General features: G+C 44.4%; 1 protein-coding gene across 2 annotated transcripts in view; it reads left to right on the top strand.

Moving 5' to 3' along the window:
* Positions 1-15,411, top strand: part of LOC115203187 (spondin-1-like) — a 148,360-nt gene that overhangs the window by 13,210 nt on the left and 119,739 nt on the right. For both annotated transcript variants that reach the window (XM_029767627.1, XM_029767628.1), the window contains exon 3: positions 4,061-4,194. In XM_029767627.1, coding sequence (XP_029623487.1) covers positions 4,061-4,194 — 134 coding nt within the window. The remainder of the gene's footprint in view (positions 1-4,060; positions 4,195-15,411) is intronic.

The following is a 15,411-nucleotide window of genomic DNA, read 5'->3' as shown; positions in this document are numbered from 1 at the left end:
ACAATAGTTTGCGCAGAATGTTTTTGAATATTATTGTTCAAGTCTGACCAGCTGTTGCAAGCAAACACACTCTCTCCCACAGACTCTACCTCAAATAGTCTTCCCCTTTCTCTGTTTCTCACATTTAGTCTCTCATCCACGGTCTCAGTCTCTGTCACTCGCTCTCTCAAAAGCACACACACACACACACACACACACACACACACACACACACACACAGTGTCAGAGCCATAGGTCAGTTGAATGGCTGCTGCTTTTCACAGATGGTGTTTAATGCATTCAATCAAATCAATCAATCAAATATATTTATAAAGCCCTTCTTAAATCTGCTGATTTCACAAAGTGCTGTACAGAAACCCAGTCTAAAACCCCAAACAGCAAGCAATGCAGGTGTTGAAGCATGGTGGCTAGGAAAAACTCCCTAGAATGGCCGGAACCTAGGAAGAATCCTAGAGAGGAACCAGGCTATGAGAGGTGGCCAGTCCTCTTCTGGCTGTGCTGGATGGAGATTATAACAGAACATGGCCAAGAGGTTCAAATGCTCATAGATGACCAGCAGGGTCAGATAATAATCATCACAGTGGTTGTAGAAGGTGCAACAGGTCAGCACCTCAGGAGTAAATGTCAGTTGGCTTTTCATAGCCGATCATTCAGAGTATCTCTACCGCACTTGCTGTCTCTAGAGAGTTGAAAACAGCAAGGTAGAATGTCTGGTGAACAGGTCAGGGTTCCATAGCCACAGGCAGGACAGTTGAAACTGGAGCAGCAGCACGAACAGGTGGACTGGGGACAGCAAGTAGTCATCGGGCCAGGTAGTCCTGAGGCATGGTCCTAGGGCTCAGGTCCTCTGAGAGAAAGAGAGAAAGAGAGAGAGAGAGAGAGAGAGAGAAAGAAAGAGCGAAAAAGAGATTAGAGAGAGAATACTTAAATTCACACAGGACACTGAATAAGACAGGAGATATAACAGACTGACCCTAGCCCCCTGACACAAACTATTGCATCATGAACACTGGAGGCTGAGACAGGAGGGGTCGGGAGAATCCTGGGTCATCACAGACTCTAGTCAGCTCAGTCAGCCCCCACCCCAGAGATGCCTGTCAGAAACCATGGGAACCCAGCAAGGGTTTTATGACCTCTGGGTGTGATTCGGAGGGCTGGATACAGACTCAGCCAGCCCAGTCAATCCCAGAGCTCTCTCTCTCTCTCACTCACACACACACACACACACACACACACACACACACACACACACACACACACACACACACACACACACACACATACACCCAGTCCAGAGTAACCTGATTCATAACATGGCGTGACAGAGGGAATTCTCCGCTGACAGCTTTAATGAGTGAGAGAGTTCCGAGTATTTATCGCCCTGATGTCACTTCCTGTCAAATAGAACTGTGGAGAATGTTGTCACAAACATGCACAAACACACACACACACGCATGCACCCACATGCACACACACACACATGCACACTCACGCACACACGCGCACACAGACACACCAAAAGCACTTGGAGCTGAAAATGCACACACACACACTGAAAATGACCCTTCAAGGACAGCACTTAAGCCCTTCATTCATTTGCTAAGAATTGTGGCTGACCACAGTATGCCTGTGAAATGCACTATCGATCCTACAGTATAACTACTGGCGCGTGACACAGAGGTTGTGAGTGTGTGTGTGTTTTCGTGTGTGTGTGCATGCATGTGTGAAAAACCATTATATATTTGCTGTACAGCTGTCAATTTGCCACTATAGGATATACTTATGTATGTATTCAAACACAATATATTAAATTGCATACCAGCCAGACGTACAGTGCCTTGCAAAAGTATTCATCCCCCTTGGCGTTTTTCCTAGTTTGTTGCATTACAACCTATAATTTAAATGGATTTGTGTTTGGATGTCATGTGATGGACATACACAAAATAGTCCAAATTGGTGAAGTGAAGTGAAATGAAAAAAACTGCATGTTTCAAAAAATTATAAAAAATAAAAAACAGAAAAGTGGTCCGTGCAAATGTATTCACCTCCTTTGCTATGAAGCCACTAAATTACATCTGGTGCAACCAATTACCTTCAGAAGTCACATAATTAGTTAAATAAAATCCACCTGTGTGCAATGTAAGTGTCACAACGTTAGTGTCACGGCAGGTAGCCTAGTGGTTAGAGCGTTGGACTAGTAACCGAAAGGTTGCACGATCAAAGCCCCGAGCTGACAAGGTAAAAATCTGTTGTTTGACTCCTGAACAAGGCAGTTAACCCACTGTTCCTTGGCCATCATTGTAACTAAGAATTTGTTCTTAACTGACTTGCTGAGATAAAACATGATCTCAGTATATATATACCTGTTCTGAAAGGTCCCAGAGTCTGCAACACCACTAAGCAAGTGGCACCATGAAGACCAAGGAGCTCTCCAAACAGGTCAGGGACAAAGTTGTGGAGAAGTACAGATCAGGGTTGGGTTATAAAAAAATATCAGAAACTTTGAACTTCCCACAGAGCATCATTAAATCTGTTATAAAAAAATTGAAAGAATATGGCAACACAACAAACCTACCAAGAGAGGGCTGCTCACCAAAACTCACGGACCAGGCAAGGAGGGCATTAATCAGAGAGGCAACAAAGAGACCAAAGATAACCCTGAAGGAGCTGCAAAGCTCCACAGTGGAGATTGGAGTATCTGTCCATAGGACCACTAAGCCATACACTCCACAGAGCTGGGCTTTACAGAAGAGTGGCCAGAAAAAAAAACATTGCTTAAAGAAAAAAATGTGCAAACACATTTGGTGTTCGCCAAAAGGCATGTGGGAGACTCCCCAAACATATGGAAGAAGGTACTCTGGTCAGATGAGACTAAAATGTAGCCTTTGGTCCATCAAGGAAAACTCTATGTCTGGCGCAAACTCAACAACTCTCATCACCCCGAGAACAACATCCACACAGGGAAGCATGGTGGTGGCAGCATCATGCTGTGGGGATGTTTTTCATTGGCAGGGACTGGGAAACTGGTCTGAATAAGTTAGGATGCAACTAAATATAGGGAAATCCTTGAGGAAAACCTGTTTCAGTCTTCCAGAGATTTGAGACTGCGGCGGAGGTTCACCTTCCAGCAGGACAATGACCCTAAGCATACTGCTAAAGCAACACTCAAGTGGTTTAAGGGGAAACATTTAAATGTCTTGGAATGGCCTAGTCAAAGCCCAGACCTCAATCCAATTGAGAATCTGTGGTATGACTTAAATATTGCTGTACACCAGCAGAACCCATCCAACTTGAAAGACCTGGAGCAGTTTTACCTTGAAGAACCTTCAAAAATCCCAGTGGCTAGATGTGCCAAGCTTATAGAAACATACCCCAAGAAACTTGCAGCTGTAATTGCTGCAAAAGGTGGCTCTACAAAGTATTGACTTCGGGGGTGTGAATAGTTATGCACACTCAAGTTCAAGTTTTCATTTTTTTTGTCTTATTTCTTGTTTGTGTCACAATAAAAAATATTTTGCATCTTCAAAGTGGTAGGCATGTTGTGTAAATCCAATGATACAATCCCCCCTATGAATCCATTTAAATTCCAGGTTGTAAGGCAACAAAATAAGAAAAATGGCAAGGGTGAATACTTTTGCAATCCACTGTATCCACTGAGTCATAGTGTAGAATGACACAAGGAGCTTAAAATGGATCAAATTCATTTATAGCATTCATTTAATTGAAAATCATTTGTGAAATGCAAAATGTACTATTACTTTGCAATGAACAGATGTTGCTAATGAATTAGATAATGTCTAATTGAAGCGTTCTTTTTAGGCCTGGTAATGAAAGCTAGTGGCAGTTAAATGAAGTTGCACTTGAACTCACATTGAGAGAGGGTAACATAGTAATGAAATATATGGTATAATACAGAGAGAACATAAGGTACCATGCAATTAGAATTACATTATCTTTACTCATTTGCTTGTCCTTATTTAAATCGAATACATGCTGTGTGTGTGTTTGTCTTTGTCTGTCTGTCCATCTATATGTATGTCTGTTTTTATGTGTTATACAGATCATCGATGAAGAGGACACCCAGTTCATGATCAACTGTCCCCCGGCAGTGACAGAGAGTACCCCTCGGAGACGCACCAGGATCCAGGTGTTCTGGACAGCCCCCCCCAGCTCCTCTGGTTGTGTCACCCTCAAGTAGGTGCATGTACTTGGGGCTCTCTGAAGAACCCTAAAGTAAGGATCTATATGTCTGTGTCCCCATTTTCCACCCCTCTCCCGAAGTGTGCACTTATCCTGCATACTCCCCATTATGGATGCAACAACAGTGGAAACTCCAGCCAATGCTTACATCAATCCAATGTGCTAGTGCACACTTTGGGAGAAGTGTGGAGAATCAGGATGCAGCCATATGTGATCACCACCCGTGGTACTGGAGAGCTACGGTGTTTAGAGGCTTTTATTCCAGACCAATGGTAATATTATCCAATTCAATGAATCAGTGTTTCGATGGCTTGGTGATTAGTTTATCCAGATGTGTTAGTGCTGGGCTGCAACAAGACATTCACAACCTTTAGCTTGTGTATAGGACCAGAGTTGGTGACCACACTATGACACAAATCCAGTGTAGCTGTGACAGTGTGTGGTTGATTGTATACTGTGAATAAGGAGCTGTATGTGGACCCGTCATGCATGTTTACATACAGTATTGTACTCACATGTGTCCTATTACTGTACATGGGAAGTTATTACTGTACTACTCTCCACTCCAAACCCAACCTAAAGGTTTCACTCAGAATATATTATCAATGTTTCTTCCAGAATGTATGTTGCATAAAGAATTCATAATCACAAGAATAGCTGCAATGGCTTGGGTTGACGTTAATTGATTCCTTTGCCGAGTCGTGTGCCTCCAGGGCTTGTTTAGGTGCAGTATGTGTTAGTTACCTGTACCAAACATAGATCACAGTACACTCCCATGCATTGAGGCGGGATATTGTTTGAGGGTAGGGCTGAGAGAGAGAGTGTGTGTGTGTGTGTGTGTGTGTGTGTGTGTGAGTGTGTGTGAGAGAGAGAGAGTGCATAATCTAGAGAAAGAGAGAGAAAAGGAGGAGGAGAGAGGGCACAGACGTCAATTCAGCATCTATTCCACGTTGGTTCAACATAATTTCATTGAATTAGACGTGGAAACAACATTGATTCAACCAGTGTGTACCCAGTGGGGGGAGAAGAGAGAGAAGAGAGAGAGAGCTACAAAGAGAGAGAGGAACAGAAACATAGGGGTGGTGCCCTACATGGCATGCTAATCTCTGCATTATTAAAGAGTTCAGTTGGCCTGTCACTTTCTCTCCTGCCCCGTTTAAATCTCTCACTGTGCCGTCGTTATGTGTGTAGGGGCGTAAAAAAAGGCTTGCATTTCTTATTAATGCACGTTATTATGTGCCTGTCAGAGTGAGTGATGAGATGTCCTTGCCTTCGTCTTCGTCTCTGAACTCCCCCTTTCTTTGGCTTTCTTTCTTCCTCCCTCTCTCTACTCTCACTCACTCTTCTCTCTCCTGTCGGTTTCTCTCGCTACTACACACCCTTTTCATTCCTTCCCTTCTCTCTCTCCTTTTCCGCTTCACTCTTTCTGCATTTCTCAACCAGGGCGCAGTTCTGTTGTTCCCACAGCACACTAACCAGGCAGGCAGGCATCTTCCCCTACTTTTCCTCTCAGCTGTCTTGTATCTATTGGAAGAAAGGAGGTGAGACAGAGAGTGGGGGACAGAGGTAGAGAAAGAGAAAGAGGTAGAGAGAACAGATGAATGGATAGAATGGAAAGAGAGTGGCAGCATGTGAGATGAGGAGAGAGTGAGATATAATCACGTGGAGGTTGGGGAGTGGGGATGTGATACTAAGGTACGTCCAGTGGGGAAGCTTGTTTTTCACTGTAGAGTGATGACACCAGGCGAGGACAGGTTCATAGTTGAGTGTTTTTGTGTTTTTTGGAAACTGGAAAGTTGAATTACTGGGTGATCACTCTTATTAAAGTTTTGTCAGTGAAGTGGGGCGGGTGTACCCCTAAACATCATACTGATTGATTGTTATTGGGAAGCTGTTGTATATCTCTAGCTAGAGCCCAAGCAGCAACAGCCTCTTTTCTCTCTCTTCCTAAACAAATGCAAACACATATTGGTCATCTACACACAACATACACATTCCCACACACACACATTCCCACACACAGACAGACAGACAGACAGACAGACAGACAGACAGACAGACAGACAGACAGACAGACAGACAGACAGACAGACAGACAGACAGACAGACAGACAGACAGACAGACAGACAGACGCAGGCAGCATTGAATCTGAAATGGTTGATTATAGTGTGTCGTTTACGGGTTTCCCGATATTGTGACTTTACTAGCTTAAATAACAAATGGACGGAGAGCGAAATACAGTTAATGCCAACAGGCGTTTTTATGTTACACTGCACGGGGTAATGGGGAGCTGCACAAAACAACCAACCTAGCTTGAACTAGCTAGACATTAATCACAGTCCAGCAGGAAGTATCTCCCCAGAGATATAATCATGAGAGAAAGAAAATGGGTCTCTCCCCATTAGATATATCCCCACAAACCTACATGCTGCTCCCGCCTCTTCTATTACCATGACAACCCCATAAACAATGAACGTGACTGATGCTGTCAGCCTGGGGGAGTGTCTGCCCACCTTTCCCCAGCTACAATAGTATTTGTTTCATCAGAAAATGGGGGATTTCATTATTGATACAAGTTTTTCATTTCAACGCTCTCAGCATGCCTATCTGCCTACCTGTCAAATAACCTGGTTAACTCAGACACCTCTGGCAATAACTATTATGGAAAAACAGACTGTGCATGTGTCTGGTGCCTGTGTGTGTGTGTGTTTGTGTGTGTTTACGTGTACGTGCACGTGCACGTTTGTGTGAGTGTGTGTAATACAGCATAATGCAACATGTGTAGATGTGTACTGTGTGTGTATTACTGTGTATAGTGTCATCATCGCTCAGTGCGTCTGTGTGGAAAGTGATCAGTTCATGAGAGTTTTTGAGAGCTCCTCTAGTGCTGTGGCTAGAGAGGCTGTGGTATGACGGCCCCTCCTCCCTGATGGTTCGCTGTAATTGAGGAGTAGCTGCTGTCTCCTGGTGGCTGGAAACAGTGAGTGTGGTGGTTTGGTCTGGCTCACCATGTTTGTGGGGGTCAAAAAGGGACAGACGTTTGTCTGATTTCTGGACCACACTCCCTGTAGAGTCTTTATATTTTTGTTAATTTATACAGAAAAGTCATTCTTTTTTTCAGGTTCACCTGACATAAAGTGTAGTACAGTTTTGACAGTCAGAACATGATAGTGTCAAAACCTATTTGAAATCTCTAGGAATTTAATGACATGAACACAATGGCAGGTAGATTAAAAAGCCTTCCCAGAGAGAATGGCAGTCTAACTCTGCAGTTATTACATGTGAGATGAGTAGGAATGGTTCAATGACACTGGTACAGTATGTGCCTTCCCAAAGGAACAAACTGTAAACAAATAGCTATGTTTATTTATCCCTCTCTGACCTGGCCCCACACACACACACACACACACACACACACACACACACACACACACACTCCTACCCACCCCACATACCGGAGCTCTTTTGATGCGATAACCATCGGCGGTGTGGAGCCAGGAAAGTGAGTCTGGCTTTAATAGCATCTCATTGATAGAATTTAAATTGGATGTTAAATAAGCATTACTGTGCCTGATTGCCTGGCCGGCCCCAGAAAGTGGGCAGCTAGTGAGGCAGTTTGTGAGCGGCTCGCTCAGGGAGAGATATCTAAAATTGGAGTGAGATTGAATTAAGGTGTGAACACTTAGAGATATGCTGGCGGTGTGTTTAGGAGCGCCTGGGGTACCTCTGTACTTCTAGGTACACCCCTCAGACAGGTTTCTTCATGTCCTACTACTATCCCCTTCCAAACCCATTCCTTGTTTTCGGATGGGATCTGTTGTGTGTATGCTTTATTTTCTTCTCTTCTTATTTCCCTCTCTCTCTCTCTTCTCTTTCCTCTCTGTCTGTCTGTCTCTGTCTCGCTGTGTGCCTTGGAGAGTAAAAATTGCAACAACAAAAAACAAAAGCAAGAGAGAGGGTGAGAAAAATACAGATGAAGAAAGATTTGTGTTATGTTAATAGGGGCATATAGCTGTCACTCCGTCACTGTAGAGATACAGTCCCTTCTCTGGCCGGCCTACCTGACACAGCCTCCTCTGCCACTGGTCCAGCCCTTAGATCATCAAACATAATCCCCTGATAGCCTGCTCTGGAGACAGGCAGGATAAACAGACAGCAGAGTGGTAGGAGGTATATTTATAATAAAATCCAAAAATGTACATTTTACCCCTTTTTCATGATATCAAATTGGTAGTTACTGTCTTGTCCCATCGCTGCAACTCCTGTACGGACTCGGGAGAGGCAAAGGTTGAGAGCCATGCATCCTCCGAAACACAGCTGTGACCAAGCCGCACTGCTTCTTGACACACTGCTTGCTCAACTCGGAAGCCAGCCGCAGCAATATGTCGGAGGAAACACTGTACAACTGGCGACCGAAGTCAGCGTGCATGTTCCCAGCCCGCCACAAGGAGTCACTAGAGCACTAGTGACAAGGACAAACCTGGACGACGCTGGGCCAATTGTGCGCCACCTCATGGGTCTCCCAGTCGCTGCCGGCTGCAAAACAGCCCGGGATTGAACGCGGGTCTGTAGTGACGCCTCTAGCACTGCAATGCAGTGTCTTAGACCGCTGCGCCACTCGCAAGGCCCTAGCGGTAGGAGGTTTGCTTGGGGAATAGGTTGGAATCCCATCAGAATTGAGAGATAATGTATTGTTCCAAAGCAGCTCATCTGAAGTGTGTCCTTCAAGGATAAGGTGAAATGATTTGTCTTCTTTGTCCTTGTCTTGTATCTCGCTTTCTTTGTGTCGTTTTTCCTCCTCACTACCACGGCTTCCTGAGATGAGCATATAGTACATCTCTCTGTCTTTTTACCTTTCCTCTTCTACATCTACGTCTCCTCTCGCTCTTCTCCCTCAATCTTTCTCTCGTTCTATCTTTATTTTTGTGACTGTGGGAGAGCACAGTGACAGCAGTGGGCTCGGCCCAGCTCAGACTCCTGCTCCATAAACAGTCCAGCTGGACAGGAACCACCTGGACCAGACCCAGAACCCAGATAATCCAGAGCCTAGAACCAACACCCTGCTGCTACCCTCTGCCCACTATCACCATGGAAACCTGCAGCCTGTTGTGGGAGGCCAAGTCTGATGTAATGCACAGCACCTAAATGGAGTTTGTTTGTGACAGCTTTTGGGCCCTGAAAGTAATTTGGTTGCGATCATTTCTGGCCCACACCCGGACCCCTTCTGGTCCTTGAATGGGTTTGTTTGTGTCTGATTTGCATGTCGAGGTCCCACTAAGCCCTGTGTCCACCCAGCACTCAGTGGCTTTGTCCCCAGACAGCTCTATCAGAACAGTCTCTCTGCCAGGACCAGGAGCAGGACTTTAGCTCTGGGAAACTTAACTTTTGGCCTGTCACTCTGTCTTATCTCTGACACACTGTAGTTCCTCTTGCCTGAGTGTGTGTGTGTGTGTGTGTGGTCGCTCACTCTTGATCGTTTATCAAAAGGGAAGCTTACTTTCTGACTTTTTTCTCTCCTTTTTCTCTTTCTCTCTAGGTTTTTAATCTCTTTTCCAACAACATCTCTCTCCTGCTAAATACAAGTCTTTATGTTAATAAATACTTTCTGTAAGAGCTAGCAAATCCCTCCGGTATGAGAGTGCCTGTGATTCAGCACCCCTGTGTGCTTTATTAGCTGATCTCAGAGCTGTCTGGAAGCACAGGAACATGTTGATGAATAACACAGGACCTGCTCTAGTAGCTGATCTCAGACCTGTCCGCAATGACATTCAAATGTTGATGAATAACACAGAACCTGCTCTAGTAGCTGACCTCAGACCTGCTGGGAGACCTGTCTGGAAGCACAATAACACTTCCTCCCAGGTTTAATTCATTCAGACACTCAACACTCATCCTGAGTTCAACATTACTCCAAATGTCCCCCGGTTACTCCCTGTGCTAAAAGTACTGTATGAGTATTTAACCTCTGGGCTAGGCTACTCAACAGCCAGTTGAATCCCGTGGCGCGTTATTCAAATACCTTAGAAATGCTATTACTTCAATTTCTCAAACATATGACTATTTTACAGCATTTAAGACAAGACTCTCGTTAATCTAACCACACTGTCCAATTTCAAAAAGGCTTTACAACGAAAGCAAAACATTAGATTATGTCAGCAGAGTACCCAGCCATAAATTATCAGACACCCATTTTTCAAGCTAGCATATAATGTCACATAAACCCAAACCACAGCTAAATGCAGCACTAACCTTTGATGATCTTCATCAGATGACAATCTTAGGACATTATGTTATACAATACATGCATGTCTGTTCAATCAAGTTCATATTTATATCAAAAACCAGCTTTTTACATTAGCAGGTGACTAGCATGTGACTAGCATTCCCACCGGACACTTCCGGTGAATTTACTAAATTACTGTTACGAACCGGCTCAAAGTTCGTAACAAAAGGGAGACAACGTGGAGACAAAGGGTAACAAAAATATATATTTATTAAATAAAACAACTAAGAAGGTAACAATGGCATGTGTAATCAGTAATCAGTAGTGTAAGTGAGTGTGTTGTATACTTGAATGTAATAATGCAGAGTGTTGAAAGGTGCCAAAGCAAATAACCAAGAAAACCACAAAACTCCCCAACCAATATCAATAAGGTGTCTGCGTGGAGAGAGTCTCCTCAATGAATGGGGAAGAGGTCCATTTATCCTGGGAAACACCTGAGCCCAGGTGTTTCCCATTCATCTGACGACCCTTCCAACTCCGCCCACCGGCCTCCTAATAAAGAAACAAGAACAAGAGAGAATACGGCAGACAGAGTGGGAGGGTCGTCACACCCCCCCCCATAAAACCGGGGACCAACAAGGGCCCCGGAACAACGTACCAGCCTCTGCGTCCCAAATCGACACAGGCTTCTGCGTCCCAAAGCGACACAGGCCTCTGCGTCCCAATTTTACAAAAGGTTACATGTTCACCTTCCACTTGCCCCAACCAACCTCCTTCTCCCCAGTCCTCAGCAACCTTTATATATAAGGGAAGCAACATTTAAGAGGAAAGGAGAACACAAGACCAGGAGGAAACAGACAGGAAAGTTAGAACATGACAACCCCCCAACAATGATCACTCACATAACACTCAGGAACAGGGCACACAAGAGACCACATTAGCTACCAACGCAAACAACATTTCCCAACGATTCATAGTCCTAAACTCATAATGAATACGAGTACAGACTAGAGGATGTAATAAAGTCAAAAATGTCATATGCCCTACTCGTCAGTGGCCCCTGCCAATGGCACAATAACCGTTCAAATTTGCTCACAACTTAGCTGCGCCGACTTGATCAACGCCATCCTCCATCTAAGGAAGAGGAAATTAATCCGGCTTAGTAACTCCGTTTACATTACGGTGGTCCGTTCCATCCGTTTTACTGACCAAGATACAGGGAGAAGCCCAACTAGAGAAAGAAGGCTCTGCTATCTTACTCTCCAGCATGTACCTGACCTCAGCATCCAGACAACGCAGTTTCTCTACAGAGACTCTATAGCACCGCTGACGAATGGGGTCAGCATTTCCAGTGTCAATATCATGCTCTATCAAGTTTGTACGTGTATGTGTCACAGAAAACAAACCTGGAATTTTCCGAATCAGAACAACCAGCTCTTTCCGCCCATCAACAGGTAGCTGAGTGAAAGGGCCATCCAAAATATCCAGTGTCTCAGAATTTTTTAATCTACCCTGCAGTATGCAATCATCGGGACTAGGAACATTTTTTTCCTCATGCACAGACCTAGCATTAACAGAACCAAGGGAAGCAACGTTATCAGCCAAACGAACAGGTTTACCGTCCTCTTTAGACTCCCACTGTTCAGTCTCCGTTGAACGTGCATAATAGGGTTTTAACAAATTTACATGGCACAGTTGGTGTGCTTTTCTCCGTTCTGGAGTGGCAACTAGATAATTCTGCTCAGTGTACTGGCGCACCACTGTATATGGACCTTGAAACTTGGCTTGAAAAGGAGAACCAATAATTGGCAGCAGAGCAAGAACCTGGTCACCTGGACTAAAGTGACGAGGCTCAGTTCGACGATCAAATATGCCCTTCATCCTTTCCTGTGAAGATGATAGCTTTTCTTTCGCCATTTCACCAGCGGCATACAAGCGTCGCCGGAAATCACACACACATACGATAACAAGGACTGAGGAGGCTCGGGAGACTTCCAATCATCCTGGAGAACAGATAAAAGTCCACGCACCCTATGTCCAAACACAAGGTCATTTGGACTGAAACCTGTGCTCTCCTGTGAAACCTCCCTAGCGGCTAACAGTAACCAAGGCAACCCCTCCTCCCAATCCTTATCCATCTCAGTACAATAAGCTCTCAACAAAGACTTAAGTGTTTGATGGAAACGTTCCAGTGCTCCCTGACTTTGCGCATGATAGGCGCTAGACAAATTGTGTTTAATATGGAGCTGTTGTAAAACCTGACCAAAGAGAGTAGAGGTGAAATTTGATCCCTGATCACTCTGAATGACCTTAGGGATTCCAAAAAATGAGAAAAACTGAGTCAAAGCTTTTAACACAGACTTAGTCGTGATAGACCGGAGAGGATAAGCAGCCGGAAACCTAGTGGTCTGACACATCACAGTCAACAAGTAATTACTACCTTTTTTAGAACGAGGCAGAGGACCAACACAATCAATAATCAGGTACTCAAAAGGTTGGCTGAGTACCTGAATAGGAAACAGTGGTACCGGCTTAATAGCTTGATTAGGTTTACCAGTTAATTGACAGGTGTGACAAGTTTTGATAAACTCAGAAACATCTCTCTTCAATCCAGGCCAAAAGAAATGTCTTAATATACGATTGTAGGTTTTCCTCACACCCATATGTCCAGCAACATCATTGTGAGAAGTGGTCAAAACCAACTCACGAAGCTTAACTGGTACAACAACCTGACTAATCGCCTCCCCCAGAAAACAACTACCATGAGACATCCACTTTCTCATCAGGACATCCTCTTGGAGAAAATATCCATGTGCAACATCTCCCAACTGTTCCACAGGCACAATTTGGTCACGCAACTTCTCTAATGTGGGGTCAGTCCGTTGCGCATCGATTAGATCGGAGCGGGGTACAGTTAACGGAATAACGGGGAAAACAGTGATAGACGTCTTTGTGGTATTCTCATTTACCGACGCAGTAACTAGATCGCCATGGATCATAGAACGCGTCACTGCACACGCAGAGAACACCTCTGGGAAACTCTGCGCACTCTCATCAGGAATCCCTACAATTACCGGTGTAGTGGAAACCACTAGAGCTGGAGACACAACAGGCCACACACGCTCACCAGCCAAGTTATTCCCAAGGATAACGTCAATACCCTCAATAGGCAATGAAGGACGCACCCCCACAACAACCTCACCTTTCACCAGTCGACAATCCAACATTAGTCTATGCAATGGAACTGACAGATTGTTCAAACCTATTCCCCTAATTAGAACACTATTCCCAGAATCAGACTCAGCAGAGAAGGGTAACACAGATTCCAACACAAACGATTCCGAGGCACCTGTGTCTCGTAGGATCTTTACTGGCACTAGGTTCTTACTTCCTAACATGGACACAAAACCCTCCGTAACGAAAGGTAAATAGCCTGGGTCAATATGAACTTTCACATGGCCCTGGGCCTGAGACAATGTTTCAGTAGTAAACTGATGTGGAACAGACGCAGCTAACGCCGTAGGCTTAGATTTAACGTTATCACACGTACTGAATTTACCCCTAGACCTGAGAACCGGACATTCATTTTTCCAATGACCTGAGCCGTGACAGTAGTGACACTCTTGACCAAAGTCAGTTTTACCACGGGAGTCAGGCTCAACCCTAGTTGAATAAAACTCTGCCCGTGAACCAGAGTATCTTTTTGAGCGTGGCTCAAATCTCTCCGAACGCCCCCACTCACTCCAAGTACGGGGTTCTACAAAAACACTTTTGTGAGTCAAAACATATTCGTCTGCCAAAACCGCAGCTTCAGCGACAGTTTTAACTTTCCGTTCGTTAATGTACGTGGCTATATAATCAGGGATTGTGTCCTTAAATTGCTCTAGCATAATCAGATCACACAGCCCTTGGAAAGTCATAACTGCAGAGGCGGAACACCAGCGATTAAACTGTGAAGATAATTGTCGCACAAACTCAACATGAGTTTGTTTATCATCCCTTTTTAAAGTTCTAAATCGTTGGCGGTAAGCCTCAGGAACTAATTCGTAAATCTGTAACACCGCCGTTTTAACCTTATCATAAATGACACTGTCGGCTACACTAAGAGCTGAATATGCTTCCTGCGCTTTACCAGTCAGCACACATTGCAACATCAAAGCGCGATCAGAATCAGGCCAACTCCTAGCGTTAGCAACTCGCTCAAACAACAAAAAGAATGTCTCAGGATCCCTTTCATTAAACTGAGGCAACAACCGTAAATTCCCAACAATGTCAAATGTGTCCGGGGCACGACCAAAAGAGGAACGATTCCTAAGTAATTCTGGGTCACCTTCCCAGAGCAAACTCTCTCCTGAGAGCTTTCCTTCCCTAACCAACTCTAGTCGCTCTTGTTGCAGCTTGATTTTAGCACGCTCGATATCCTGTTTAAATTCCAATTTTAACTGATCAACAGCCAATTCCTTATCATATTTTAACTGATCTGCACGCTCCTTATCCTGTTTAAATTCCAATTCCTTTTCATATTTTATACGATCGTATTCTAGCTTCTCACGATCGTGCTCTTGCTGTAACAGAAGCAGCTCTTTCTGCTGTTCAAAAAGAAGATTACTAGGACTAACCGATGGAGCGGTAATTGTGACATATCGGGGAGACGGCGAGTCCTCAGCAGAGGCTGCCCCAGTGGTAACGTCAAGAATACCACTCTCCATCAGATTGGCCTTCAATATTAACCTAATGGAATTTTTTAGACGTTTATCACTAATTTCAATTTTGTAGTGTTCAGCAACCTTCAACAGCTGTTCTTTAGTACATAAGTCTAACAGTTCCTCTGATGGAAAGCGAATGAACTCGTCTACATTAGACGCCATAGTCAGAGAGAGAGGAAAGGGAGAGAGAGAAAGAAAAAAAAAATCTCACTCAACCCCTCTGAGCACATCAGACCACAACAAGAGAAAAAACAATCACACTGGTACCACAGAAAAAAGAT

The sequence above is a fragment of the Salmo trutta genome, chromosome 12, assembly GCF_901001165.1.
Source record: "Salmo trutta chromosome 12, fSalTru1.1, whole genome shotgun sequence".
Lineage (NCBI taxonomy): Eukaryota > Metazoa > Chordata > Actinopteri > Salmoniformes > Salmonidae > Salmo > Salmo trutta.
Note: the sequence above shows the minus strand (reverse complement) of the source record. Positions and strands in the feature narration are given on the sequence as shown.